Genomic DNA, 25,608 nt, shown 5'->3' on the forward strand with positions numbered 1-25,608 from the left:
ATGCGGCCCTCCCACAAAGTGAGCAGTGATCTCAGCTCCCAGTGGCACCTGGGTCCACCAGCACACCCGGGGCTCCAATCATCATTAACGCTGTAAACAGTTCTAAATGGAGGCCCTTTTAATTTCCTGGAAGCACCAGGAGAAATCAGGCTGAACAAAGTATTAATTGCTCTGCCAATCCTAATAAAATTGACGCTTGCCCAAGGCATCTGTTTTTCATTATCCAGTTGTACTGTAAGGATTTGCAAAACATTTTACAAAACAACATATGTTGCAGAAGTGGGACTTGCTTTCCCCAGCCGCGGTGCGGAGCTATATTTAAATACCGGTAATAATTCTTATACTGTCTGTAAGTAGAATTATTATTGAAACGATAAATTGGAGCAACATCATAAATTCATGCCGATACCAATAATATATCCAGTGGAAGTATAACTGAGCAGAGAAAGAGTTGAGTTTAGTTTATAATAAATTGGAACAATATAATAAATTAATACTGTAGAGGAAACATTTTAAATCTTCATTTATTTAATTTTGATTGGAATTAAATAAGGTAACGAAAGGGTGTGCTGATGTGGCAATTGGCATCTCTTGTTGATCAGCTGCAGAAGAAGATGATGGGAAGATCATGGGAATCTGGCAAAACAGGTCTCTGACGCATTATCCCTTCTTGACGCATTGACCTTGTACCTGTTTTTCTCTTGTCTGGGAATGTGCAGCATTGTTGAACAAAGCACAATTGCTCAGGACATAGATAAGGAAACCTGGTTCTCAGTGGAAAGCGGGATCACAATAGTTAACCCTGTAATGTCGGTAACTATTGTGATCAAGAAACACAACAGCAATAGCTGCAGAAACATTGCAGTAAATGGGGGCTCGGGGAGGGGCAGTGATGCAATCTGCTTGAAAAGTGAGACAGAATAATGTCAAGATGCCCTTGTGTTATGTTTGACTTGTATTAACCATCTGTTGTTGAATAAGAATAACATAAACAAAAAGTATATTATGACTAATTAAATATTTTTATACCCGTGTAGTGGATAGTAATAACAGGAAAACATATAGCCAAGGACGAAGTATATTTTTGTATAATTGTATCTAACAAAAAAAAAGTTTTTAATACACTGTATAACTGTTGGCTAATTCTGCTGCAAAGTATCTTGAAGCGAAACTCAAAGTCTCAGTTTTTCCTTAACTTTTCCTCTGTCAATTTCCTCTGGCATAGTCGGCAAGATCCCAATTGTAACGGGATCCGAACGAATACAAGTGGGAAATAAAAGGAATAAAATAAAATAGTCCTAGCTGAAAGGGGGACAGAAGGGCTTCTCCAGTGAAGGTTTAGCCCCGGCAACCTAACTACCCGGCTGGTGACTCACATTGAGCAAAGAGGCCCGTGGGGTGAGGCAAGATAGCCAAATAGCACGCTGAGTAATTGAAGGGTGACTTTGAGGCTCGCGGACGGGATGAAACCGGCGAGCGCAAACTGTGTATTATAAGAAACTGTCTGTGGAAAAGCTAACTTCTGTTTTACAGGCTTGAGAAAAGAAAATGGGAAACAAACGTAGTAAATCAGAGAAATCTCATCCTACTGCTAGGGACTGGATTGTTTTAACTGTTATTATGTGTGAAATGTTTAAGTTTTATGTGCGATGCTCCGGTGATCCCTGGGAAACGTCTTCTCATTTTGCACTGTACAATTGTTGCTTTGCAAGATGACAATAAAGGTTGATTGATTGATTGATTGATTGAAAAGGCCTAAGGAAAAGAAACAGATGGTCCAGGAAGGAAAAATGCTGATAAGTAAGGAGACCATCAAGAGAATAAAAAAGATCATAAGACACCGGGAAACGGTAGGAGATCCCATTGTCCCACCGGGATCGCCAGCTGATGCCGTAATAAAAGAGACCGGAGATGTGGTAACTTTTAGTAGCGGTCTGTTTGAATGGTCAAACGGAGTTTGGCCAGATGGGGGAAGTTTTAAACTATCTCTGATAAAGAAATGTGAAGCGGTAATTAAATTAGGAGAAGGAGACCCCAAGTGGGATGTCCTTTATATGATGTTCTGTTTCGCAAAATGGACTGAGATGGCGAAAAGACACCAACCCCTAAAGAAGGTGGAAAAGAAGGAGGAAGCAGGTGATAAACGAATAGAGGGAAATAAGGGATCTGTGCCCATAACACCAAAGCAGGTGGCAGCAATATATCTCCGACTCCCTGCAGAAAAGGCGCGCCCTGTTGAGGATGAATTTGATAATCTGTTGATGATCGCGGCTGTTTACTCCAGTGACAACCCCCTCTGTATAACCCAGCGCATGGACCAGGAGAACAGGCCACTGCCCTGTCAGATGCCGTGACCCTGTTGCTACCTCTGGTGTCTCAGGTGGATCAGCCCACCGATGTAGGAGCCACAGCCCTTCCGGCAAGTTTAATAGAAGCAGATAGTGACACTGATAGGGGGGGCCCTGATACATGATCAAAGTCAAAGAAATATACCAAAAAGAAAGATGAGCAAACAAAGCCTCAGAAGATGATGTATGTAGCGGAAGAGTCTAAGCCCGAGTCAGCGAGACAGTTCCCCCATGTTATGATAGGAGATGTCCCGGTGTTGCAACTCTGGACCCCAACTGAAGTGAGAGCCATGGTTGCCGAAGCTCCAGATCCCTTAAGAAAACCCAATGCATTTCGCAATTGGTTATATCAGATGTGCAGCCTTTACAGCCCCCTCTCTGGGGATATGCAGATGCTGCTGAAATGTGGAGCCTCCTGGGCCACTCAAAAAGATGGGGTTGCTGTTCCTCCCAGAGAAAATGGAGATTGTTGAGAAAATTATGATCAGCAGGCTCAGGGAAATGAGTCCCTCACTGACTGGTTGGCCCACTGAGGGAAGGAGGTTGTAATGGGGGGAGCTAGAAAACACAGTGACATAGGAGAGGTTTGCAACAGAAAGACGAGCCAATCTCAGATTTTATAGCCCGATTGAGGAGTAAGAGGGAGGAACATGCCGGAGTGTCCCGAGCTGACAATGGGCCTCTGGCTGTTCAAACTTCACTAAATTATATGATGCCCCAACAAGGCAAACTAAGCTGTGGGAAAATGTGATCATCGCTGGTGAATATGGAGAGGGAAGGACTGTTTGCCCAAGCAAGAGAGATGAGACCCAAAACAACAGGACAGTATTACAAATGGAGGGGCCGGGGAAGAGGAGGAAGTGGTAGAGGTAGGGGCAGAGATGTATGCTGGAGATGTGGTAAAAAAAAAAGCATTGGGCTCAAGATTGCCGATGTCGCCCAGAGCAACAGCAAGGGAAGGCCCAAACAGGGAGGGAGTGTATCCAGCCCCTGCCCCCTTCTCCTTCAGTAATCCTAATCCTTCAGCATAGGGATGCTGCGGATGTATGGTGGTACAGGCGGCTATGATCAGATTGTCTAAATCAATGAAGGAAGAACATATGGCTACAATCAAGATAGGTGACTGCCATTTAGACCTTCTGGTCAATACCAGAGCCACTATGTCATCTGTACCCCCCTCCGTGGATATACCCATCAGTCAGTCAAATATTAATACTAGTGGGGTTGCCTGTATCCTTATGATAGAACCTCTATCAGAACCCACTCATATACAAGTAGATAACCAGCCCCTCTTATAATCTCTATAACGGCCCCACTCCCATCACTGGGAAGACAGGCTCTGGGAGCGGTCTTACACTGTACCGCAGACAGCATGTTTATGGAAATACCTCAAATTCAGACCCATCAATTGCTAAATTTAATTAATAACGAAGAACAAGGGCAAAAGACGCCCAACCTATACTGCTGGCAATTGAGTGACAATCTGTACAGTCAATTGGTCAGCTGACTCCATTGTGCCCTGTAAAGCAAAGATCCTAGAGGAGCAAGATAGACCACTCCTCCGAAATCCAATGGACTGACGTGTAGTACGTAGCGGAACGTCACGGCCGCCATTTGTTTATGCCAAACGCGACATCTTTGGTAGCGGGGACGGATTCCACAGTTATACAATCTGCTCTTACATCAGGTCGCAGGGAAGAGCAAATATACTAGAGGCTCCTCTAGTATCTTTGGGCGAAGAGGATGTTTCCTCCACTCCTAAATTGATCCAGGACTGATTCTCGGGCCCCCGATACCAGATCTAGGCGGCCGGCACCAGGCTCTCTATCCGGCGGGAGAGCCTCTAGCGTCTGCCCGTGGTCGGCGCTCCCGAGGCAGCGGGCAATGCTCCTCTAGTATCTTTGGTGTAATCCGTTCCAAAGATTGATCCGCTCTTGATCATCTTTGGTGTAATCAGTATTGTAGGGAACAGTGTTATATAGAGTATCGATCACTTCACATATTTAGTTAATATTATTGTAAATTTTATTAGTATTATTGTAATTTGCAGCCCAATAAAATGGCGCCAACAATCACCCATGTCATACTACGCTTTTTTCGCAGAGTGGCGCATCTTGCTCTGCACTATAATCTTTGCTGTAAAGAGTGCAGGATCCCCAGTATTTACAGTATCTTGTCGAAACCATTCACGGCATTATATATGCGCCTCCCTAACCCGGGGTACCAGGAAAAGGCCTCCCCCTGGTTGAATAAACTCGAACAATTAACAGTGGCCCCTTATTTGTTCTTTGGGGTAACGGGATCAGGAATAATAGTCCACCTCTCTCAAAACCAAAGGGATCGACTTAAGATGGGAGACACCTCGGAGTCACGTTTGACCATAGCTACTAGACCTCCAGCAGCAGCAGCGAAGGAGAGATGACAAAGAGGCTGAAGAACAAACGGTCTATTTATGTTTTAATGTTGCCAATGGACAAAGGAGAGGTCTGGATCGACTTATTTATGACACGGAAGGAAAGATCACATGGGTCGGAAAGGAATGGGACGCTATATTTGAAAAACAACAGCCGCCTACTGAGAATCCGCCAAGGTTACCAATGGCTCTGGTCCAAGTACCTTGTGAACTATTGGCAAAGCATAAGAATCATGTGGGGCGAGTGCGTTCAGCCCCTGAGCATAAAGTGACTTTAATAAAGGGCATTGCCCTGCCATGTCTAAAACAGTGACCCCGAAGGCAGAAGAAAGGAATAGCTATAGTCATCATGTCTTTATTACAAAAAGGGTATTGATAAAAACGCATAGTCCGTGTAATACTCCTATTCTGCCAATCCCGAAAGTAGGGAGACAAAATGAATGGTGCTTTGTCCGGGACCTCAGAGCTATTAACAAAATAGTGATCCCCATCGCCCCCCCTGGTACCTGACACCAATATTATTATGTCATCCATACCAGGAGAAGCGAACATCTTTACAATAGTTGACCTATGCTCGGCCTTTTTCTCCATACCCCTGCACAAAAATCAGCCAGTTCCTGTTTACTATTACCTACAAAGATCAACAATGTACCTGGAATAGGCTACCCCAGGGTTATACTAAGCCCGACTCTATATGCAGCAGCAGTGGGGAAAAAAGCTTGAGGAATGCCAATTAGCGGAAAGGTCTACTTTGATCCAGTACGCTGAAGACCTTTTGGTAGCCTTTGTGATGGGTCCCGAAGACTCAACATTTGGCAGAAAGAGGGCATAGAGTATCCTAGGTAAAATGACAGTTCTGCCAGCCTAGAGTACAGTATCTGGGATTCCAGCTGCAGGAAGGCAGAAGGAGACTTGGAAAAGAAAGAATAAAAACAGAAGACAATGTCCCGGTCCCGAAGTCAAAGAAGGACATTCTCTCCTTAGGCATGGTGGGTTACTGCAGACAATGGATTAATCACTACAGGGACATAGATACAGCTTTGTGTTCAGCCACCCTGCAGACTGAACCCTCCAGAGTAGAATGGAGTGCAGAAAGTGACCAGGCTTTTAGAGATCTGAAGAAACCTATGGCTACCACTAAAAGCCCTTTCAACTCTATGTAAATGAATCAAAGGGGTTTGCAACCGGTGTCCTGGCTCAAGAACATGGATGGGGAAAAAGATTATTAAAGTTATTATTCCATGGCCTTACCGACTGTAGTAAATGACATGCCAACCTTCTTGCGAGCTGTAGCGGCGACGGCTACAATGATAGAAAAACCTGAAGTCTCAGTTTTTCCTTTAATTTTCCTCTAATTCAATTTCCTCGACAAACACCATTACCAATAGCATATCCAATGGAAGTATAACTAAATAGAGGAAGAGTTTCATTAGTTCATATGTTCATGTTATAGGAGCAGAATTAGGCCATTCAGCCAATCAAGTCTACTCCGCCATTCAATCATGCCTGATCTATCTTTACCTCTCAACCCCATTCTCCTGCCTTCTCCCCATAAAGTTTAGTTGAGTTTAATTTATTATTGTCATGTGTAATGAGGTACAGTGAAAAGTTTTTGTTTGTGAGCTACCCAGTCAAAGAAAAGACCATCCACGAATACAATCAAGCTGTCCACAGTGTACAGATAACACGCACAACATTCTTTTATTTATCTATTTATTTACCTATCTATTTATTTATTTATTTATTTATTTATCTGTCTATTTATTTATTTATTTATTTAAAAGATATTTTTATTAGAAGCAAACATATTATGATAAAGTATAGTTACATATTATAGTAAAATAACTTTTCATATACATCAATCATACATTATTAAAATTTTCAATTGTCGATTAATTCTGCTTCTAGTGTTTTTTTTATATAGAGTGAAAGAGAGAGAAAGAGAAAAAAAGAATTACAAATATCAAAAAAGAAACAAAGTGGAAAGGATTATTAATAATACGTTATTGGAGATGGGTTCGTAGATTAAAAAGTGTACAACATTCTGTACAAGATTTAACGTTGAAGTCTGATAAAGTCCAATTAAAGATAGGTTCAAAGATCTCCAATGAGTTAGATGGGAGGTCAGGACTGCACTTTAGCTGATGAGATCAGTATATTGTAGACATATGGAATTACATGTTAACAAAACCATACAAAACGTAGAACACAGAACAGTCCTGCACAGGAACAGGTCCTTCAGCCCACAGTGACTGTGTCAAACACGATGCCAAGATAAACGACTCTAAACTGTTACAATTTGCTGTGCAATGCATGTTGTGTCTCTTACATTAATGCTGTGATGTTCAAACATAGAACATAGAACAGTACAGAAGATAGACACAAAATGCTGGAGTAACTCAGCAGGACAGGCAGCATCTCTGGTTAGAAGGAATGGATGACGTTTTGTGTCGAGACCCTTCTTCAGACTGAGCCAGGGGAGAGGCAGATACAGAGATAAGGAAGTGTAAGGTGTGAAAACAATGCAGCACAGGAACAGTCCTTTTGGCCCACAATGTCTGTGCCTGCACATAACACCTGGTTAAACTAACCTCCTCTGCCTGCACATGATCCATATCACTCAATTCTCTGCATATCCATGTGCTTATCTAAAAGTCTCTTAAACACCACTATTGTATCTGCTTCCACCATCACTCCTGGTAGCACGTTCCAGGCAACAACCACCCTCTGTGTAAAAACCTTGCCCTGCACATCTCCTTTAAACTTTGATCCTTTCACCTTAAAGCAATAGGCATGGTTCTTTGAAATTTGCATCCCACGATAAAGGTTCTGACTGTCTACCCTATCTCTGCTACTTATAATTTAATACACTTCCATCAGGTCTCGCCTCAACCTCTGGCGTTTCAGAAAAAACAGTTCAAGTCTGTCCAACCTCTCCTTGTAGCTAATATCCTCTAATCTAGGCATCATTCTGGTAAGCCTCCTCTGTGCCTTTTCTAAAGCCTCCACATCGTATTGTAACTGGGCAACCGGAACTGTACAAAAGCGGCCTAACTACGGCTTTAGAAACCAGCATCATGGCTTCATAACTTCCTGACTCTTATACTCATTGCCTTGACCGACGAAGGCAAGAACTCCATGCGCCTTATTAACCACACATCGCCAAGGACTGCTCTCACCCCAACCATGGACTGTTTACCCTCCTACCATCCGTGAGGCGCTACAGGTCTCTCCGTTGCCGAACCAGCAGGTCCAGGAACAGCTTCTTCCCGGCGGCTGTCACTCTACTCAACAACGTACCTCGGTGACTGCCAATCACCCCCCGGACACTTATTATCACTTATTATTATTTATTCAAATCATTTGTTATGTCGCTCTTCCAGGGAGATGCTAAATGCATTTCGTTGTCTCTGTACTGTACACTGACAATGACAATTAAAATTGAATCTGAATCTGAATCTGAATCTATCCACATGTGTTGCCACTTTCCGTGAGCTATTGATTCGGACACCTAGATCCCTCTGGTGGTTTCCTTTTCTTTGTACTGTAGATTTTTGGCCTCTTTGGACTTTTCCAAATCACATGATGTCATATTATTTCCAGTCAGTCTCGCTTCTCAATATGATTAAGGGTAAAATTAATGTACAGACAGTGACGATGCTGCCACATCAGCAGCACATTCTGCAATGCATCAGAGACTATGGATGTGTACAATTAATGTAAAACACTGACCATTTTCTATATGAGATTGAAAATCGAGAGGGATATAAAATGGGAAGGTGCTCTTTCATCTTTTCAGAGAAAGACGGGATCCATCCCAGAGCATGGAAAGCTAAAATTAAATTATTAGCAACGCAATGGGTCTGCAATCATAGCGTGCGTTAAAGAGATGGCCTGTCAGCACCTGAGACAAAGCAGAAACTAATTTTAGAAAAAGGCATATGGGGAAACAATTCCATGCATGTGTAGATGAGGCAATGGCAGTGAGGAGGTGATGGGTTCAAGTGGATTAGACACTCAACAATTGAAGGCGTCAAAATATCTCTTGCAAGGGCAATCATTAAATTAACACAAAGTGGCAGATATTGTTGGATGGCCACTGTGTAATAGTTAAGGTGAAGGGACAAGCTTGTCATAAAACAAAGCATAGCAACAAGCAATGACATTGTACACATCAACAACAGTGTCTGAGGTGGAACTACTGGAGTTATTTGTGGAGATGCGTTCTAATGCTCTGCACACTGTTGTTCTACAGATCACGGGGCTTTGGTCTCTGGCACTGAAGTGGATGGTCAGAATTAGGAATTCAGCAAGCCAGAAATTCCAGACAGTACTGCCTGAAGTACGATGGCATGCAAAGCTGCATTGGTGACGGCTTTGCATGTTTGTGCCCTTGAGAAAGAAGAGAAGGTCATGATTTTTCTCAGTCCAGTGGAATGGACTGTGGAACATGAAGGGCCCTGGCAATTTGGCTACCAAGATCCCACAAAATGCAGGCACAATCTCTGATGAACATCGGAGATTGGCCTTCATCAAAGTTAGGAATATCCAGTGATTTGGTTTAGTTTAGTTCAGTTTAGTTTAGCTTAGTTTAGTTTAGTTTATTGTCATATGCAGCAAGGTACAGTGAAAAGCTTTTTTGTAACATGCTATCGAATCAGCGAAAAGGCTATACATGATTACAATCAAGCCGCCTACAGTGTACAGATGCAGGATAAAGGGAATAACATTTAGTGCAAGATAAAGCCCATAAAGTCCGATTCCAGATCGTCCAAGGGTCTCCAAAGAGGTAGAGGGTAGATCAAGACCATTCACTGGTTGGTGTCCCTGAATCTGGAGGTATATGTTTTCACACTTCTGTACCTCTTGCCTGATGGGTGAGGGAATAAGAGGGGGTGACCAGGGTGAAACTTGATTATGCTGGTGGCCTTGCCGAGGTGCAGGTGTAGTCATTGGAAGGGAGGTTGGTTTGTGTGATGACCTGGGCTGTGACACAATGCTCTGCAAATTTCTTGCGTTCTTGGAGGCATCCCAGTAAAATGCTTTCTACAGACCATCTGTAGAAGTTGGTGAGAGTTGTTAGGACATGTCAATTTTGCTAAGCCTTCTAAGGAAGAAGAGGCATTGGTGTGCTTTCTTGGCCATTGCTTCGATATGGCTGGTCCAGAACAAGTTGCTGGTGATACACAAGTTGCAGGGTAACACTTTTACAATACAATACAATACAATACAATTCAATTTATTGTCATTTGGACCCCTTGAGGTCCAAACGAAATGCCGTTTCTGCAGCCATACATTACAAACAAATAGACCCAAGACACAACATATTTTACATAAACATCCATCACATTGCTGTGATGGAAGGCCAAAAAAACTTTTCTCTCCACTGCACTCCCCCCCCCCGATGTCAGAGTCAAAGTCAAAGCCCCCGGCGGGCGATGGCGATGGCGATTGTCCCGTGGCCATTTAAGCCACGCCGGGTGATGCAAGGCCGCACTCCGGGTTCTTGATGTTAGAGCCCCCGGCGTGCGCTCGCAGAGTCCCGCGGCCATTCCAAGCCGCGCGGGGCGGTGATGTAAGGCCCCGCTCCAGGAGCTCTTCAACCCCGCAACTCGGGCGGGAGAAGTCGCCGTTGCGGGAGCCCTGAAAAGCGGTCTCCCTCCAGGGACCCGCGGGCTCCCGGTGCCGTCCGCCAAACCCGCAGTTGCAGCCACCGAATCTCCGGGGGTCGGGCCGCAGCAGCGTCCACCACAGCCCCACCCGCTCTGGACTCGGCCAGCTCCGCGACGGTGAGGTGAGTAGTCGGCACCACAGCCCCGGTCTTCCTGTTGGAGGCCGCTCCTCGTTGCAGCCCCAACGACAACGGAGACCCGACAAAGAAAAGGTCGGGTCTCCCGTGCAGGGAGAGATTTAAAAGTTACCCCCAACCCCCCCACACCACCCCCACCCCCCCATACACATACCCCAACAAAAATAACAAAAACTACATTAAAACATAGACATAAAATAATAAAAACGCAGACGGACTGCAGAGGCCGCTGCAGACGAGAGTCGCGCCGCCTACCGTAATACTCAGTGAGATACAGTCCCACCACAACATGGTAAAGGATGCCCTTGGAATGCTGGCTTTCATCAGTAAGGGCATTGAGTGTAGAAATAGGGATGTTATGTTGCAGTTAAACTAGGCATTGGTGAGCCCACACTTGTCTGAAGAACGGTCTCGACCTGAAACGTTGCCTATCCATGTTCTCCACAGATGCTACCTGACCTGCTGAGTTACTCCAGCACTTTGTGTCTTTTTCTATTTGTATAAACCAGCATCTCCATCGTCCTTGTATATCCAAAATGTTGATATTTACAACGAGAAACCTAACGCTTTCGATCATCTCTACATCGACACCATTGATTCAGGCAGCTTGATAATGGAGCCAAAATTACAAAAGCCAATTAACCTACAAACCAGTACATCTTTGGAATGTGGGAGGAAACCAGAGCACCCAGAGAAGACCCACAGGGTCACAGGGAGAACGTGCAAACTCCATACACACAGCATCCGAGGTCAGGGTTGAACCCGGGTCTCTGGCACTGTGAGGCAGCAGGTCTACCAGCTGTGCCATCGTGCCGCCCTATCAGGTGTCATTCGTAGTTGGCAGTGCCAGGCCGTGCTGTACTGGGTGACTTTCAGACATGGTGCATTTCAAGGTCATGGTTGGCCTGTGCGAATCAGCCACTTCTCGAAATTCCAGATGGCATGACTCCCCCTCAACGTCAGTCTCCAGTGAATGCACTGACCTTCTGTCCTCTGTTTGTCAAGCACCGGCTTCCTAATATAGCTCCCCACAATGTACAGCGGGATCAAGGGATCATTCTTTGGCAGCTGGCAAAACCTCAGGCATAGCATTCCTGACACGTTAACGAATCAATTCAGATTTGCACTTTCACTGTTGGATACAGAAAGGACAGTGGTTGAAATAAATATTTGCAAACTTCCTACATTGTTCATGGGCTTCCAACTACTCGCAGCACTTCATAGACAAGGTGGCCTGTCCAATATTTAATGTAGAATTATCCTCAATCCATTTGTGGCGAGCAAGCTTCCAGTATCAGTGATGTGATAATGACTGGATAATTCAGGATCTTCTTGTTAGTGGGTGTTAAGGAATAAATGTTAGCAGGGGGAGCAAGAGGGTGCGGTTTGCATTTCTTCACAACAGCTAAGTGATGGTCGGGCCTAGGCTACAAACAGTGTCATATTTCAAAGCACTTTAGATAGACACAAAATGCTGAGTAACTCAGCGGGTCAGGCAGCATCTCTGGATGGAAGGAATGGATGACGTTTCGGGTCGAGACCCTTCTTCAGACTGAAAGATAGAGAAGGCAAGAACAAAATGGGGCTGGCAACAGGTGACCTAAGGAAGGGTGGAGTCCATTGTTGGCTGGGGAGGATGTGGCTAACGACAGGAATACACGGATGCGGACAGTGGAGCTGGTCGTGTGACCAGGGTGGGGGATTGAGGAAGCGAGGGGGATGGTGGGAAAATGCAGGAGTTACTTGAAATTAGAGAAATTAATGTTCATACCGTTGGATTGTAAACTGCCCAAGCAAAATATGAGGTGCTGTTCCTCCAATTTGCACGTTTATTGTCCCCATAAAGTTCAATGTACTTTATTATCACCTGTATTTAGAGAGAAAGCATGGAACAAGCCCTTGCACACCAACTGTTGATCACCCGTTCACACGAGTTCCATGGTATCCCCCTTTAGCATTTGCTCCCTACACACTAGTGGTAATTTTACGGAGGCCAATTAACCTACAAACCCAAACGTATTTGGGATGTGGATTAAAAGCCTTTGCGTTCACATGGAGAATGTGCAAACTCCACACACAACTATATAGATCAACTTACAATCATGTAATTGTGGCGACATAATGATGCAGCTGGCAGAGCTGCTGCCTCACAGCACTGGAGACCTTGGTTCGATCCTGATCTCGGGGGCTGTCTGTACGTGGAGTTTGCACGTTCTCCCCTTGGCACATCCCAAAGACGTGCGGGTTTGTAGATGAACTGGTTCTCTGTAAATTGCCCCTACTGTGTAGGGCAGTGCTTCTTAAACTATATCAGTGTCATTCTCCCTTGAGTCTTTAATCACAAAATTTCATTCACCCTCGACTAAATTTTCTTATGTTTTTTTGGTAATTTTCGTCTTATTGTACGTTCCTTGTGTATAATTTTATATATAATTAATTTTGTCACATGAGCAAAAAACATAAATTAACTAATTTCTTAAGTGTTTATTTTATTCAACTATTTGAACATCCTAAAAATATATATAGAAAACAAGGAGTGAAAAATCCTTCTATTAGAATGATAAAATAAAAACCATTCCAACGTCCAAACACTGGGCTTCAGCCCCATCCTATCCTTTCGAGCTCTGATTACCGCAGTTTTTTTCTTAGAAAACTAGCTCAAAAAAACATGGAGTATGTAAATTGGCAACACAAAGTAAAGTTAAAGTTCAACAGTCGTCTACGGCGATCCTCCAGTGTTGCCATTTATACATTTATGATCCCACTAGCTCGTCTGGTCTTCCCTAAAAGGTTATATTACAGTCAATTTGGGAAATATCCTTCTACTTTGAAATGAGAAAACCATAGGTAGAGAGAAAAAAACATATCAAATTTCCAGCTCCACTGCCATTAAAACCAATGAGCTGTAATGGCAATGCCTTTTTTTTAAAGTATGGAACAAAATATATAAATATCTGAATAAATTTAGTCATTCACCCTTCAATCACCCCTCTATTTTCATTCACCCCAAAATAATTTCATTCGCCCTTGGGTGAACCATTCACCAGTTTAAGAAGCGCTGGTGTAGGGAGTGGATGAGAAAGTGGGATAACATAGAACTAGTGCGAACGAGTGATCGATGGTCGGCGTGTCCGTGGTGGGCCAAAGGCCTTGTTTTCCTGCTGTTTGTTTCAATCAATGAGTCAAAATATAACTGGATGGATTTATAAAAAAAGAATACATAGTGGTGCCAAAAATGTCCAAAAATATCCACCTATTGTGATGTGCGGCCCCACCTCCTGTTTGAAATAGCTTTAGTCTGTACAGTGTTGAACGGGGCGATTCTGGACTGAGGCGGAAATGAAATGGGCTAGTTGTAGTTGACTCTCACTCTGTAAGGCTACAGCATTGATCCAGACAGTGGCCACTGAACGTGTCTCAATACAGAAGCTGCTCTATTTAAAGAAGCCCCGGTGACCAGTGGACCTGAGTCGACAAATGGTTACAACTTCATTCAAACCCGAAGCTAAAATAATGGGACAATTTGGTGAGTAGCTGACTTCTTTGTGATCCTGTTCTCAGTCTGCTCCTTGAAGATAATCAAAACGTTTCCTTTAATTGAAGGATTCTGTCTAATCGTTAATATTACAAGAAGCAGATCCTTATCATATTCTGCTAACGATCAATGGTCATTGGGCAAAGATTGTCTATTATCACATGTACAGAGGTATAGTGAAATTATTGTTTGCTTGCATTAAGTGTAAAAAAATAACACTAAGTGTAAAAAAATAATTTCACTGAACCTCGGAACATGTGATAATAAATAAATATTGAGCATTGATCATTTGCAGAATATGACAAGAATATGGGTGGCAAGGTGGCACAGCGGTGGAGTTGCTGCCTTACAACATCAGGCACCCGGGTTCGATTTAGACTATGGGTGCTCTCTGTACGGTGTTTGTATGTTCTCCCTATGACTGCCTGGCATTCCTCTGGGCCCTCCGGTTTCCTCCCACATCCCAAGGACATGCAGGTTTGTAGGTTAATTACCTTCTGCAAAAAATGGTTCCTAATATGTAGGATAGAACTATAGGGGTGATCGATGGTCGGTGCGGACTCCCTGGGCCGAAGGGCCTGTTTCCACGCTACATCTCTAATGTCTAAAGTCTGAAGATCTGCTGCTTGCAATATTAACCATTAGATAGAATGATGTTGGACTACTGAGTGAAGTGAGGTCTGCGACGGGGGAAGGTAGACTAATTTTAAACTGCATGGGGTAATTGTGGCTTGCTAGTCAATGTGAAATTGGTGAGAGGGAGTTGGCAGTGGCTTTACATCCTGCGTGGTTGTTATTTTCTGGTTGTTTCGCTTTTGTAGTGTCTGCTGTCTCTCAGTAAGTCACAATCTCAGGCCTGACACGGCATGTTTGAGTCTCACTCCAGAGACGTAAGCATTAAACTCCAGACAAACGTTGTGGGGAATGCCAGAAACGCCAACTTTTGGATGAGATGTTCAACCAATGCTCCATCTCTTTGGTGGAGAGCAGAATATCTTGGCCAATAGCTATCTCTCGCTCAATGGTCTGATGAGATTAATCAATATAGTAGCGCAGTGGTAGAGTTACAGCATCAGAGACACAGGTTCGATCCTGACTACTGGTGCTGTCTGTATGAAATTTACACATTCTCCCTGTGACTACGTGGGTTTTCTCCAGGTACTCCCACACTCCAAAGACATGCAGGTTTGTAGATTAATTGGCTTTGGTTAAATTGTCCCCATTATGTACGATAGAACTCATGTAGGATAGAATGGGGATCGCTGATAGGCGTGGACACGGTGGGTCGAAGGGCGATGCTTTATCTCTGAAATCTGAACTGAACTAATTTAAAAGCCAACTGCTGCAGTTAATGGGAATGTGAAATAAAATAGAAATGGTGGAAATACTCAGCAGGTCAGGCAACATTAGTGGAGAAAGAATTCATGTTCAGAGACCTTTCTGCTTTAGGTTTAGGTTTATTATTGTCACGTATCGAGGTACGGCAAAAAGCTTTGTTTTGAATGCAATCCAATCAAATCAGACAATAATATACGTAAATACAATTGTCAAATGTAAGTACAATAGATAGAGCAAATGGGAAGATACAGAGTGCAGAATATACTTCTCAAGCATTGTGGCACATCACTTTCATATACAAAGTACAATGTCCTCAATGGTATAGAGATGAATCGGACAGTATCCCAGTTTATGGAAGGACTAATAAAAGAGGGGTGCGAAGCTGTTCCTGAGTCTGATGGTGCGTGCTTTCAAACTTCTGTACCTTCTGCCGGATGGGAGCAGGGAGACGAAGAAATGACCAGGGTGGGACAAGTCTTTGATTATGTTGGCCGCTTTTCCGAGACAACGTTGAGTTGAGTTGAGTTTCCTTTATTGTCATTCAAACTTTTAGTTTGAACGAAATTGCGTACCTTGCAGTCATACCGAAAATAAGTAACAGAACACACAATGAACACAGTTTAACACAAACCATCCATCACAATGAATCTCCAGGCACCTCCTCACTGTGATGGAAGGCAAAACATCTTAAAGTCTTATCTCTTCCTTGCTTGTTCTCCCTCTGCGTTGAGGCGATCCAGGCTTTCGATGTTGTGCCCCCCGCCGGGTGATGGTAAGTCCCGCGGCCGAATCCAAGCTCCGCGAATGAGCCGATTCAAACTCCGCGGCCCGGGGTGGATGAAGCTGCCACTCTCCAGTCCAGCGGACGAAGCTGTTGTTGCGGGAGCTCCGGAGAATCGGTCACCAACCTGGGACCTGCGAGCTCCCGATGTTGTCGTCCACTGGGCCCGCGGCCGAAGCCTCTGAGGCCCTGAAGTCGGGCCGCAGCCACAGCGCCACCACAGCCCCGAAGTCGGCCAGCTTCGCGATGGTGAGTGCACAGGCTCTGCCTCCGGAGCCTCGAGGTCGGTTCCAGTTGGAGGCCGCCAGCTTCACGATTAGGCCTCAGCGCAGATGGAGACGGAGACACGACAAAGAAAAGGTCGCATCCCCTTGAAGGAAGAGGTAAAAACAAGTTTCCCCCACCCCCCATACATACACAACTAAAAATAAACTAAAACATACATCTAACAAGGCAAAAGAAAACAAAAAAAGAAAAGACAGATGGACTGCAGGCGAGCCGCAGCTGCAGGGGCAGCTCCGCTACTTCCGGAGATGAAGTGTGTATGAACGTGAAGTGTGAATGGAGTCAATATGGGCGTCTCGTCTGTGTGATAGACTGGGCTACACTGAGAGAGAGCAGAGAGCTGCTCTCTGCAGACGCTGACTGATTTGATGAGTGAAAGTTAGATGGGTGGACAGTTGGAACCTTTTTACCAGGATGGAAATGTCTAAGACTAGAGGGCATAGCTTTAAGGTGAGAGGAGCAAAAAAAAAATGTTTAGTTTAGTTTAGTTTAGAGATGGAACTGTGTGGAAATAGGCCCTTTGGTCCTCAGAATCCGCGCCGACCGAAGATCACTCATACATTAGTTCTATCCTACACACTCGGGATAATTTACAGAGGCCAACTAACCTACAAACCTGCACGTCTTTAATATGTGGGAGGAAAGCAGAGCACCTGGAGGAAACCCACGCGGTCACAAGGAAAACATATAAACTCCATTCAAGCAACACCCGTAGTTAAGATCAAACCCTGATGCCTGGCGCTGTAAGGCAGCGACTCTACCACTGTGCCACCCTCTGGAGCATCGGAGGCTGACCGGAGACCTTATAAAAATATGTAAAATTACATGAGATATAGATAGGGTGGACAGTCAGAACCTTTCTCCCAGGGTGGAAATGTCAATGGCTAGACGGCACAGCTTTAAGGTGAGAGGGAATAAGTTTAAAGGAGATGTGTGGGCGTTTTTCTTTACACAGAGGGTGGTAAGTGGCTGGAACACACTGCCAGGAATGGTGGTAGAGGCAGATATAAAGGTGATTTTTGGATAGGCACGTGGATATGCAAGGAAGGGAAGGATATGGATCACGTGCAGGCAGAGGAAATTAGTTTAACGTGGTATCATGTCCAGCCTTGACATTGCGGCCGGGAAAGTCTTTTCCTGTGCCTCAGTGTTCTATGGTCTATGATTAGTGTGTAGATGCTTGATGTCCAGCAAAGACTTGATGATCAAAGGGCCTATTCCTGTGCTGTACCAATCTACCTTCTATGATTAGTACAAGCGGATGATGATGCTCACCACATATTCAATGGATCGAATGGCCTGTTTCTGTGCTCTGCATGTCTATTTCTGACTGCATGTCGGTTGCTGAGTTGCACAAGTTTGATAGATAGACACAAAATGCTAGAGTAACTCAGCCGGTCAGGCAGCATCTCTGGAGAAAAGGAATAGGTGGCGTTTTGGGTCGAGACCCTTCTTCAGACTGAGAGTCGGGGGAGAGGGAGAGGTGTGAAAAGGCACAGATCAAATCAGAACTGGCACCGATGGTCAAGAAGCACACAATTTGAGTTGAGTTGAGTTTAGTTGAGTTTAGTTTATTGTCACATGTACCGAGGTACAGTGAAAATCCTGTCAGTGGAAAGACAATACATGATTACAATCGAGCCGTCCACAGTCTACAAATACAAGATAAAGGAATAACGTGAATAGCATTTAGTGCACAATAAAGCCAGTAAAGTCTGATCAAATGCTGGTCGATTGTTGGCTGTGGAGCAGGTGTACAAGTGAGATGCACAGATGGATGGATTTTGTAAATGATGCTTTGATCTTGTGTTTTTCCAGATCAACGCTACATTGTTCCCGCCCTTCTCCTGCTTGGGTGGATCGTCGGGTGCTCCGTGGTAGTTTACTACGTCTTCTCCTGACCATCAGGGCACAGCAGGAGGTAAAACAATTCGCTCCGTAGATCTGGATAAATGATAATTTACTTGAAAGATAAAACGAGAGGTCACTAGCAAAGACAGCGGCATCCAGGCTTAGGTTCAGGTTTATTAAAGTTACGTGCACCGAGGTACAGTAAAAAGCTATGTTTTGTATGCTATGCAGTCAAATCAGATAATACTACACATAAATATAATCAAGTCAAACTCGAGTATTATAGATATAGCTGCTATCAGGCAACTGAACCGTGCTATCATCAACTAGAGCGTTGTCCTCAGCTATCAACTACCTCATTTGAGACCCTTGGACTATCTTTAATTGGACTTTACTGGACTTTATCTTGCACTAAACATTATTCCCTTATCCCGTATCTGTACACTGTGGATGGATTAATTGTAATCATGTACAGTCTTTTCCCTGACTGGATAGCATGCGAAAAAAATACTTTTCACTGCACCTTAGTACACTTGACAATAATGAACTAAACTTAACTGAACGAAACTAAACTAAACTAAACTAGATTAAAGAGGATGACACAGAGAGCAGCATTTAGTTTCAGTATTGTAGCACATCAGTTCCAAAGACAAAGTCCAATGTCCTCAAAGGGGTAGTGAATCGGACAGTACAATAGCTTATGGAAGGGCCATTCAGAAGCCTGACCACAGAGGGGAAGACTCTGCTCCAGAGTCTGTTGGTGCGCCCTTTCAAGCTTCTGCCCAGCGGGAGCAGGAGCGGCAGAAGAAGGAATAACCGGGGTGGGAGAATAAATGCACAATCTATTCCATTTAACTGTCAACTTATAAAATGGGAATAGTGAGGTCTGATTGAACTCAAAAGGATTGTGGAGTGAATAAATGAAAATTGAGGTGCTGTTTCCTTGAGGTTTCTTTGACTGATGTTGTTAAATATTTTGAACCTGCTCCAGAACCTTTATGATTTTATCATGGTGTACTCTGGATTTGTATTGTATACAGGAGTATGGGACTTCATTACGCAAGCAGGCGATGTGGAAATATTGTGGACGGCTCTGAATAACTGACTGTAAATGCAACCAAAAGCATCACTGCATCACAGTACATCATGAAGAAACAACGTATAATGTATTTCTGTTTTAGTGTAAGGATTATCAATGGCAAATATAATTAAAAACTTACTCTGTAGCTCAATTGCTGCGAAATTTCCTTCCAGTGTCTAGTTCTTGCTAAATATTTTAAGTTCACACTGGAATTCATATGACTCTTGGTTTAGCAGTTTATCCGAGTAAAAATGTTATGTGACCAATCTCCATTTTGAGACTCAGGTACCTAATATAAGGTAACATTACTACACAGTTTAGTTTTAGTTTAGTATAGAGATAAAGTGCGGAAACAAGCTCTTCAACCCACCAAGTTCGTGCTGAGCAGTGATCACATTATGCACTAGCACTATCCTACACACTAGGGACAATTTAACCATTTTTACTGAAGCCAATTAGCCTACAGACATGCACATCTTTGGAGTGTGGGAGGAAACTGGAGCACCTGGAGAAAACCTACGTGGTCACAGGGCGAAAGTGCAAATTCCGTACAGACAACACCAGTAGCCAGGATCGGAGAAAACCCAGGCGGTCACAGGGAGGGCTTGTTTCCACACTGTCTCACTAAGCAAACTAAACTAAACTAAACTAAACTGGTGAAAATAAATTACCCCAGCGTCCAGGCCATGGGGAGAAAGGTTCTGACTGTGTTTGTGAATACAATTTTGCTTTCAGGGACACAGTCGACAGCACTAGGCTACAACTTCCTCCAACTATGAAAGTTTGGAAAGACTTTTGAACACTAGATGGCATGTTTCCACAGTCCCTTGCTCTGATACACCATGAGTGCATGCAGAAGCACATGCATGTAAATACAAGCATACTAGACACACGGACACACATCATATATTCAGGTACATACATGTATACATGCACAGACACAAACAGATAAATGCACACAAGGACTTGTGACTTTGTCAGTGTGTACACACTATTTTAGTTTAGTTTATTATTCTAATAAAAATGCTATCCAGCCAGTGAAAAGACCATGCATGATTACAGATAAGACGTCCACAGATACAGATACTGGGTAAAGGGCATAATGTTTAGTGCAAGATGAGGTTCAGTAAAGTCTGATTAAAGATAGTTTGAAGATCTCCAATGAAGTGGATGGGGGGTCAGTACTGTACTCTGATAAAAGGTTAGTTCAGTTGCCTGATAACAGCTGTGAAGAAACTATCATATTCACACACACACAAACACACACTTGCACACCGACACAAACATACTCACAATCACACAATAATTGGGGTGGCACAGTGGCATAGCGGGTAGAGCTACAGCCTCATAGCATCACAGACCCAGGTTCGAACCTGACCTCAGGATGTGTGAAATTTGTAGTTCTCCCCATGGGTTTCCTCCAGGTGCTCCGGTTTCCTCCCACATCCCAAAGCCGCGTGGGTTTGTCGGCTAATTGGCCTGTGTAAATTATCCCCAGTGTGTAGGGAGTAGATGGGGAAGTGGGATAACGTAGAACTAGTGTGAATGAGTTGTGGATGGTCAACGCGGACTTCGTGGGCCGAAGGACATATTGCCACTGTGCTGCCCATAAGGATAGAATCCATATCAACAATGTCAAGCGGCAAATGGGGTGACCACACTGATGGAATGGAATGGAATGGAATGGAATGCTATTTATTGTCATTCAAACCTAGGTTTGAACGAAATTACATTTACTACAGTTTTTTACATTACAAAAAAACCCAAGACCACACTTAACACAGTTTACATAAACATCCATAACAGTGAGTCTCCAACACCTCCTCACTGTGATGGAAGGCAAAGTCTTATCTCTTCCCTTTGTTCTTCTCCCGCGGTCCAACTGCAGCATCGAGGCGAACTGGGGCTCCGATGTTAAAGCCCCCCGCTTGGTAAGATGGTAAGTCCCGTGGCCATTTAGCTACACGCCGGGTGATGTTAGGCCCCAGTTCCGTGTCCTTTAAACCCCGCGGATCAAGCAGGCCAACCAGCGGTCCAGCAGTCCAACTGCAGCGTCTAGGCGAACTGGGGCTCCGATGTTAGAGCCCCCAGGTGTCGATGGTAAGTCCCCGTGGCCACTAACCCGCACCGGGCGATGTTAGGCCACGCTCCGTGTCCTTTCAACCCCGCTATTCCAGCGGGAGAAGCTGCCGTTGCGGGAGCTCTGAAAAGCCGTCTTCCACCACGGACCTGCGAGCTCCCGATGTTCCTGTCCACCAGGCCTGCAGCTGGAGCTTCCGAAGCTCCAAAGTCGGGTCGCAGCCGAGCGCCACCACAGCTCTTCCCGCTCCGAAGTCGGCCAGCTCCGTGATGTCAGGTCCGCAGGCTCCGCGACTGGAGCCCTCAGGTTAGTCCCGGACGGAGGCCGCCGCCGGCTCCTCGATGTTAGGCCCACCGACACCGGAGACCCGACAGGGAAAATGTCGGGTCCCCGTACAGGGAAGAGATTAAACGGTTTCCCCCACATCCCCCCCTCCACCCCCCACATATACACAGCTAAAAAACAATAAAAACTAAGCTCAAAACATACATTTAACAAGACAAAAATAAAAAAAAGACGAACGACCATTCCATCGGTTTCAGGTGATGAACAGACCTGCAGAGGAATTATAGAGATATGTAAGAAATATATTAAAGGTTAATCTAAATATAAATTTAGAGTCGTAGAGTCATACAGCATAGAACAGGCCTTTTGGCCCAACTTGCCCACACCAACCAACATGCCCTATCTACATGTCTCACCTGCCTGCGTTTGGCCCATATTCCTCTAAACCTGTCCTATCCATGTACCTGTCTAAATGTTCCTTAAATGTTGCGAAAGTACCTGCCTGAACTACCTCCTCCATCAGATCGTTCCATACACCCACCACCCTTTGTGCAAAAAATGTAACCCCTCAGGTTCCTATTAAATATTTCCCTCCTCACCTTAAACCTATGTACTCTGGTTCTTGATTCCTCTACTCTGGGCAAAGGATTCTGTGTATTTACCTCATCTATTCCTCTCATGAGTTTGTGCACCTCTATAAGATCACCTCTCATCCTCCTGCGCTCCAAGGAATAAAATCCTAGCCTGCACAACCTCTCCCTCTCGCTCAGGCCTCGAGTCCTGGCACCAATCTGGTAAATCGTTTCTGCACTCTCTCCAGCTTGACAACACTTTTCTCCCACATGAACTGAAACACATTTCTCTAAATGTGGTCTCACTAACGTCATATAACTGCAACATGACCTCCCAACTTCACAATTGTTTTCTCTAGAAACACTGGAGGTTGAGGAAAGACCTGACTGAAGTATATAAAATTATGAGAGGTATAGGTAGGGTAGACCATTGGAACCTTTTTCCCCAGGGTGAAAATATCAAAGACATGAGAGAAAAAATTAAAGGGTGAGAGAGGCAAAGATTAAAGGAGACTAGACCAAGTGTGGACACGTTGGGCCCGATTCCGCCAACGCAAAATTCCACCAAACTGCGCAGGCCACTGCCGTTGGGAAGTAGATTAAAATGGCGATGTGAAAATCGGCAATGGCAACCCTAATTAGCCCAGACTGGTTTTTGAAATAGTTTTCATTTTGATTGGAATTTGTATCTAACAAAAAGCCATTTTTTCTTAATCTCCAATGATTTGCAATAAAGTTTGATTCATCCAGACTTGGCATTTTTTTTTAATGTATGTGCACAAACGTTTTTGTTCCAATTATGTGCTTATAAAGGCATTTCAGTTACTTGTGCTCCTGAACACTAAATTCTGACTTCCTGTCAAAGTTATGTTTGTGTCTTAGATTGTTAATTGTGACTGAACCATTTTGATGGGGCCGGCAAGTGGGAGCGTAGTGGGTCTGGTATAAAGTACAGTATGAAGTAAATTAAAGTTTATTAAGGGAATTACTTTGTTAAATCGAACAAAAATTGTTACTGCACACCACAGGCAAATGATGAGTAAGGTGCACCTAAAATTGTCACATTATTGTGTACCGTTTTGGCTGAGCTTCGGGAACATTCAGGCATGCATGGAAAATGACGCTTTTTAGTCATATTTTTAAATTTTATAAAGGGAAATAGGTTGGCAAATTGAACGAAACTTGCTACTGCACACCCCAGGCGAATGGTAAGGCGGGCCAAAACTAAACTCGAGACGTTCAGTTCTTTCTTGTTGCGTCTCTTGCTTCCGTCTGTTACGCGTTCTTTCTCGATGATGCTGGAGACGTTCTCTCTTGTTGCGTCTCTTGTTCCCTTCTGCTCCTAACTGCTTCTCGACGTTTCCTGAAACTCCTATCCTCCCTCTTCTTGGCATGATGTATAAAAAAATAGCCAAAACACAATTTCAGTTGTTAATGAACGTGGAAAAATCTGATCAAAATTTAGTTTTTTCTTTTGAATGAAATTAATCTCAATGAAAATTGCTTTAAAAAAAAGAAACTCTAAATGAAAATCATGTTTTTTCTTTAAAATAACCTAAACACAATATCAGTTGTTAATGAACATGGAAGAATCTGATCGAAATGGATTAAAAAAAAATAAAATCAATCTCAATAAAATTATCGTCTTTTTTAAAAATGAAATTCTCAATGAAAATCGCATTTTTACTTTAAAATAACCTAAACACAATGTTAGTTGTCAATGAAAGTGGAAGAATTTGATCAAAATTGAGTTTTTCTATTAGAATAGAACCAATCTCAATGAAAATCGTGATGTTTAAAAAAAAATGCAACTAAATGAAAATCGCATTTTTTCTTTAAAATAACCTAAACACAATGTTATTTGTCAATGAACATGGAAAATTTTGATTAAAATGGAGTTTTTAAAAATAAAATCAATCATAATGAAAATTGCATTAAAAAAAAGAAGAAATAAATCTTATCTTTAACGATTATGGTCATTTATCCCTTCAATCAGCAGCAGTGGCAGCTCGACGGCGACGGCTGCTTTGTGTGGGAGGAAGGCCTGAGGGACAACCAGTGTGCTTTTACCCGGTACAGCGACTAATCGGGTGTCGAGCGGCGCTCCCCCCACGTGGGACCCGGACCAATCAGGCGTCGATCAGTAGGTCGGAGCCAATCAAGCGACCCCACGTGGGGGAGGGACGGTGTCAGCGCTCCCCCACATGGGACCTGGACCAATCGGGCATCGAGCGGGAGGTCAGAGCCAACGCGGTTGACGGGCAGGGCAAGTGGAAAAATGGTTTGTAAAGTGGTTTTTGTAAAGTTTAATATGTCAATAACTTGTAAAATATACCATCAATCTGAACGAAACTTGTTTCATTTACATCACAGGACAATGGTGAGTAAGGTATGCCAAAAATTGTAGCGTTAGCGGGTGGAATTTCGAGAACACATGCACACACACGCATATATACAAACAAGATGAGAGTTTCGGTAATATACTAGACCAAGTGGGACCCGTTGGGTCCCTGTCACACGGTAGGCCTGCAACCCAATCCCCCAATGCAACCCATTCCCCCAATGCAACCCATTCCCCCAATGCAATATTCCACCTCTCACCCATAGCCCCCACGGGAGGCCTATTCCCCCAATGCAACCCGTTCCCCCAACGCAATATTCCACCACTCACCCATAGCCCCCACGGGAGGCCTGGTCCCCCAACGCAACCCGTTCCCCAAGGCAATATTCCACCTCTCACCGGTTTCTCTAATGCAACCCATTCCCTCTACGCACTATTCCACCACTCACCCATAGTCCACAACTGCGCAGGGGCTGCTCATTTTACCTTATTCATCATCCCTCATTTTAAACTTTAAAAACAATTTTGTGTACTGTGACTTTAAAATATATTTTTTTAAATGCATGCTGCCAGGAATATACCTTGCTGCCAGGAATATAATAAAAGGGATTGCAACATTGCAGGACTGAGTGTTCTGGGATTGCAACATTGTAGCTGGTAGGGTTACGATCCCATTGTGAAGTCATAGCTGCAGAGGGAAGATTTTTTTCTCAAATTTGGATTTGTTAGATTAAAAAATGTGAAATAACGTGAAATATACCATAAATCTGAACGAAACTTGACACAAACCACCACAGGACAATTGTGAGTAAGCTGGCGCAACAATTTTAGCGCTATCATGTACAGTTTTGGCGTAGTTCCGGGGTCACATGGATACGCGCACATACGT

The 25,608-nt window shown here is 43.9% G+C and overlaps 1 protein-coding gene across 2 annotated transcripts; it reads left to right on the forward strand.

Annotated features, from left to right (window-relative positions):
• The first annotated feature begins 599 nt into the window (after positions 1-599).
• On the forward strand, positions 600-19,599 carry strit1 (small transmembrane regulator of ion transport 1). 2 transcript variants are annotated; one of them, XM_033031794.1, is made up of 3 exons: positions 600-648; positions 18,328-18,430; positions 19,401-19,599. In XM_033031794.1, exons 1-2 carry the CDS (start codon positions 615-617, stop codon positions 18,408-18,410), a joined length of 117 nt encoding a protein of 38 aa, XP_032887685.1. In that variant the 5' UTR covers positions 600-614; the 3' UTR covers positions 18,411-18,430; positions 19,401-19,599. The 2 variants fall into 2 exon arrangements, with proteins under 2 accessions (XP_032887685.1, XP_032887686.1); XM_033031795.1 differs by lacking the exon at positions 600-648 and adding an exon at positions 13,860-14,096.
• Positions 19,600-25,608: the final 6,009 nt, after the last annotated feature.

This window comes from Amblyraja radiata, chromosome 13, assembly GCF_010909765.2.
Source record: "Amblyraja radiata isolate CabotCenter1 chromosome 13, sAmbRad1.1.pri, whole genome shotgun sequence".
NCBI lineage: Eukaryota > Metazoa > Chordata > Chondrichthyes > Rajiformes > Rajidae > Amblyraja > Amblyraja radiata.

Coding starts and splice junctions, on each gene's coding strand:
- strit1 (XM_033031795.1), top strand. CDS start 14,048: ATGGTTACAACTTCATTCAAACCCGAAGCTAAAATAATGGGACAATTT. Junction 14,097..18,327: donor TAAAATAATGGGACAATTTG/GTGAGTAGCTGA, acceptor GTGTTTTTCCAG/ATCAACGCTACATTGTTCCC.